The sequence below is a fragment of the Etheostoma cragini genome, chromosome 3 (genome assembly GCF_013103735.1).
Source record: "Etheostoma cragini isolate CJK2018 chromosome 3, CSU_Ecrag_1.0, whole genome shotgun sequence".
NCBI lineage: Eukaryota > Metazoa > Chordata > Actinopteri > Perciformes > Percidae > Etheostoma > Etheostoma cragini.
The window spans coordinates 30,327,103-30,331,332 of record NC_048409.1 but is presented as its reverse complement, the minus strand read 5'-3'; the positions used below and the strand labels follow the sequence as shown (position 1 = coordinate 30,331,332).

The 4,230-nt window shown below is 37.8% G+C and overlaps 1 protein-coding gene across 1 annotated transcript in view; it reads right to left on the bottom strand.

Moving 5' to 3' along the window:
- Positions 1 to 3,955, bottom strand: part of LOC117938960 (collagen alpha-4(IV) chain-like) — a gene marked incomplete at its 5' end in the record, with an annotated part of 16,464 nt that extends 12,509 nt beyond the window's left edge. The window contains 4 exons of the mRNA XM_034863955.1: positions 170 to 355; positions 1,108 to 1,275; positions 2,414 to 2,575; positions 3,766 to 3,955. Coding sequence (XP_034719846.1) covers positions 170 to 355; positions 1,108 to 1,275; positions 2,414 to 2,575; positions 3,766 to 3,955 — 706 coding nt within the window. The remainder of the gene's footprint in view (positions 1 to 169; positions 356 to 1,107; positions 1,276 to 2,413; positions 2,576 to 3,765) is intronic.
- Positions 3,956 to 4,230: the final 275 nt, after the last annotated feature.

Below are 4,230 nucleotides of genomic sequence, written 5' to 3'. Positions count from 1 at the left end.
AACCACGGCTAAGGAGAGGAAACAAGACTAGGAAACCACGGCTAAGGAGAGGAAACAAGGCTAAGGAGAGGAAACAAGCCTAGGAAACCACTGCTAAGGAGAGGAAACAAGGCTAAGGAGAGAACACAAGACTAGGAAATGGGATTTGTGTAAATATGAAGTGCATTACAGATTAAATGTATTATTATTTGTTTATGACCCTGGTGTTTACCTTTCTCTCCTTTGGGTCCATTACATCCTGGATCTCCGTCCCCCCCGCTGAGCCCCTGATCCCCCTTCCTCCCCGGGTCTCCGAGGGACCCGGTCCATCCGGGGACTCCTGGCACCCCGGCCCGGCCCCGGGGCCCCATCAGACCTGAAACAGACGGTGAGCGTGTCTGTTAACCTGTGACCTCGGGACACACTCAAAGGTCAAGGTCAAGGTCAAGGTCAAGGTCTATTTTAATTCTATAGCACATTTAAAAACAACAGCAGCTGAACACCGTCGATGTCAAATACTTAAATAAATAATAACAAAGTGAAAATGACTCCAAGCAAAGAGAATCACAGAGAAACAAAACAACTTTAAATCATCTGAAAAAAGATAACGAAAATGTCTGAAGCAGCGATCTATCCCTCAAACTGACCCATTGTCCTATATCAATGTTCTTTTTAATTCCCCAAAGTAACATGATTGATTCCACCCAACGCTCTTTGCCAAGTACAAATCTCTACTTTCATTAATTTTGGGGCGTCTTATTTAATTTTATAGCATTGTAAACCAAATGGAAGTGTTTTTGAAATAGTATTGAGTAAAAGTTGACATATTCCAGTCTGTGATTATCATCAACATCCATTCCTTTAATTTTAGTCTCAATAATTCCTAATTTCTGCTTTTCTAACTCAAACATTAGGTATAATTTCCTATAAATGAGGTTTATTGACCATCAATTCCAAAAATAATGTAACACTAAAGTTAATAAGTTAGTGTTACATAGTGTTGAAAACGTCAAAATCGAAAAACACAGCGTCCTAAACGTAATAAAAAGTTAAAAACATTGATAAAAAGCTTGATATCTATATCTTTATAACTATATAGGTAACTGGGTGCCGGTGGGGGGAACTCACCTTTCTGCCCATCGGGCCCCGGCACTCCTGAGTCTCCATCGGGCCCTGGGGGGCCCTGGTTACCATGGCAACCTGGCAACCCTGGAGAGCCCGGTTGCCCTCCGACACCTTGGGGGCCAAAACCTACAGGACCCTCCTCCCCCACCGAGCCCTTCTGCCCCCCACAACCTGGAGAGAAAGACAGGGACAGGTAAGGAAGTGGAAGGTAAGGGAAAGTCAGGGGAAAGAGGACTTCCTGTCTCGGGGTCCCGGGGGTCCCGGGGGTCCCGGGGGTCCTGGGGGTCCCGGGGGTCCCGGGGGTCCCGGGGGGTCCCGGGGGTCCCGGGGGGTCCCGGGGGTCCCGGGGGCCCGGGGGTCCCGGGGGTCCTGGGTCCCGGGGGCACCCCACTTCCACGACATGGTAATAAATGGTAATAAATGGTAATAAATGGTAATAAATGGTAATAAATGGTAAAACAAAGTCCAATAACGTTTGTCTGGGCACAGCCAGGGTGAAGAAGTCCGTGTGGTAGCTTGCTGCTAACATGTTAGCATCAACTTCTTCTTAAAATATGGGTTTTTGTGCAGAAATTAAACCAAATTGCACATTAGAGCCCAACTGATAAAGACTTTTAAGGCCGATACCGGTACGAATATTTGGTTAATTAAAAATCTGATATGCCGATGTATCGGCTGATATATATTTCTTTTAAAAAATCCAGAAAATCTTTTAAAAGGTTTAAAAAACACGCAAAACCGTTGATGAAAAGCACCAAAACAAGGAAAACTATATAATAAAAATATGGGGAAAAAATTTAAAAATAACATTTAATCCACTCAGCACTGAAAATATTTAAAAAAGTTAATTTTTTTTTATTCGGAAAAAGCACCAAAAAGTGTTAAAAAAAAAACAAGCAACGTTGAATAATGTTGAAATTTTGTAAAATGTGAAATTTTTAGTATTATGAAATCTTTAGTACGGTTAAGTAAAATGAAGTAAAATAATAAAATAATGAATAATACATAAAATAAAAATACATGTAAAATAAATACAAGAATTAAAAAAAACTAAAAAAATAATAAATGAAATAAAAAAATTATAAAATAAATAATACCAAAAAATAAAGAAACATAAAATAAATATTAAATAGATAATACAAAAATAAATAATAATACATGAAATAAAATCAATATTAAATAAAAAATATTTAAAAAAAGAAACATAAAAAAAATAATTAAATAAATAATACAAAAATAAATAATAATACATGAAATAAAATCAATATAAAATAAATAATACAAAAAAATTGGGGTGGGCATTCTTTACCTGGGGGTCCTCTGTGTCCCTGGGGACCGGACCGGCCCATGGATCCAGGTTTTCCTGCATCACAGAGGTCAGGTGAGGGCCCCCGAAGGCCGGCGGGTCCCGGGACCCCGTCCTGTCCCTTCTGGCCCGCTGGTCCGGGTCCCCCAGACAGACCCAGGAGTCCTGGACAAAGTGATGTAATGTGACAAAGTACAAATACTGGACTTAATCAACCTTCATCATTGTCTACTGAATGTGGAACTGGGTATTTTGATAAGTGAAAAATAAAGTTAATTAAGTCAACTTTTCATCCTCTTTGCTGTTTTTACAGTTCGGTATGCCACTTAATAACAAAGTGACTTTCCATCACTCACACACCAATGTTCCACTATTTTGACACAGGTCATGTAAACTATATAATCCGGTTGGATAAACGTTATTAGACCTTTTTCCCAAAATATCCTTTTATACACCTAGTCTTTCTAATGGACCTTTGTCCCCTGGTGATAAAGTTATGTAAAAATGTGTCATCTGTATAATATCGTAACTTATGTTGTTGTTTTTCCTAATCTGAGCCAGTGGATGCAACTGCATGTTTCTAGTATCTACATATTTATAGTTTTGAGTTTTTTTTAACTTGGTGTATATTTATATTTGTGATATTTGCTCTGCACGCTCATAGAAGAATTTATTCATTACTTTTCCACGGTGTTTTTTAATAATTTTGTTGAATAACAATAAAGAAATATGGAATATTTTCAGCTGTTATTTAATACAAAAACATATTTTTAGTTGTTATTCTAACACTAAAACATATTTTTAGTTGTTATTTTAATACAAAAACATATTTTTATTTGTTATTCTACTACAAAAACATATTTTTATTTGTTATTCTAACACTAAAACATATTTTTAGTTGTTATTCTAATACAAAAACATATTTTTATTTGTTATTCTACTACAAAAACATATTTTTAGCTGTTGTTCTAACACTAAAACATATTTTTAGTTGTTATTCTACTACAAAAACATATTTTTAGTTGTTGTTCTAATGCAAAAACATACTTTTTAACACTAGCACCTTATTCTGTACGACACTATTTTAGTATAAATTTGGATATTTATACTTTTTCCCAACTGCATGTTTCTAGTATCTACATATTTTATATTTGTTTAGTTTTTTCAGACTTGTTATATTTATACTTACCGTAGAAGTATTTATTTATTACTTTTCCACGTTTTTAATCATTTTTAACTGTTTACGTTGTATTCGGGCTACAGAGAACTGTCGTATGACAATAAAGAAATCTGGAATATTTTTTAGCTAAAAGTCAGATTTTTAAGCACAGAGCAGACAGGCATGAGGACTCCACCTGGTAGTCCGTCGCTGCCGGGGGAGCCGGGGACCCCCTTTGGTCCCTGAGAGCCCGGTCGCCCCGGGAAGCCGATGGGTCCCGAGGGCCCGACGTTAGAGTCTCCTGCCGGGCCCCTGAGTCCAGGAGAGCCGGGCAGCCCGGGGGACCCTGGGGTGCACACAGAACAGGAAGTAAACACAGAGGGAACTCACCGTCTGGTTGGTATTTGTGCAAAAAACCTGAACCAGCATCTGTAAAGTCCGGTCTACACCCAAGATTACTGCAGACACGTGCTGAAACTTCTACTTGTATACTAATATATCCTAACTAGTATACTAATACTTTAATGATCATCCCACATAGAATAATATGTAATTAAGTAATATAGCTAAAGTAAAAAAGCAAGAAAAAGAGACTTCAGATACAGTATTAGGGGACCACTAAGGTCTATATAAAAGAGACTTCAGATACAGTATTAGGGGA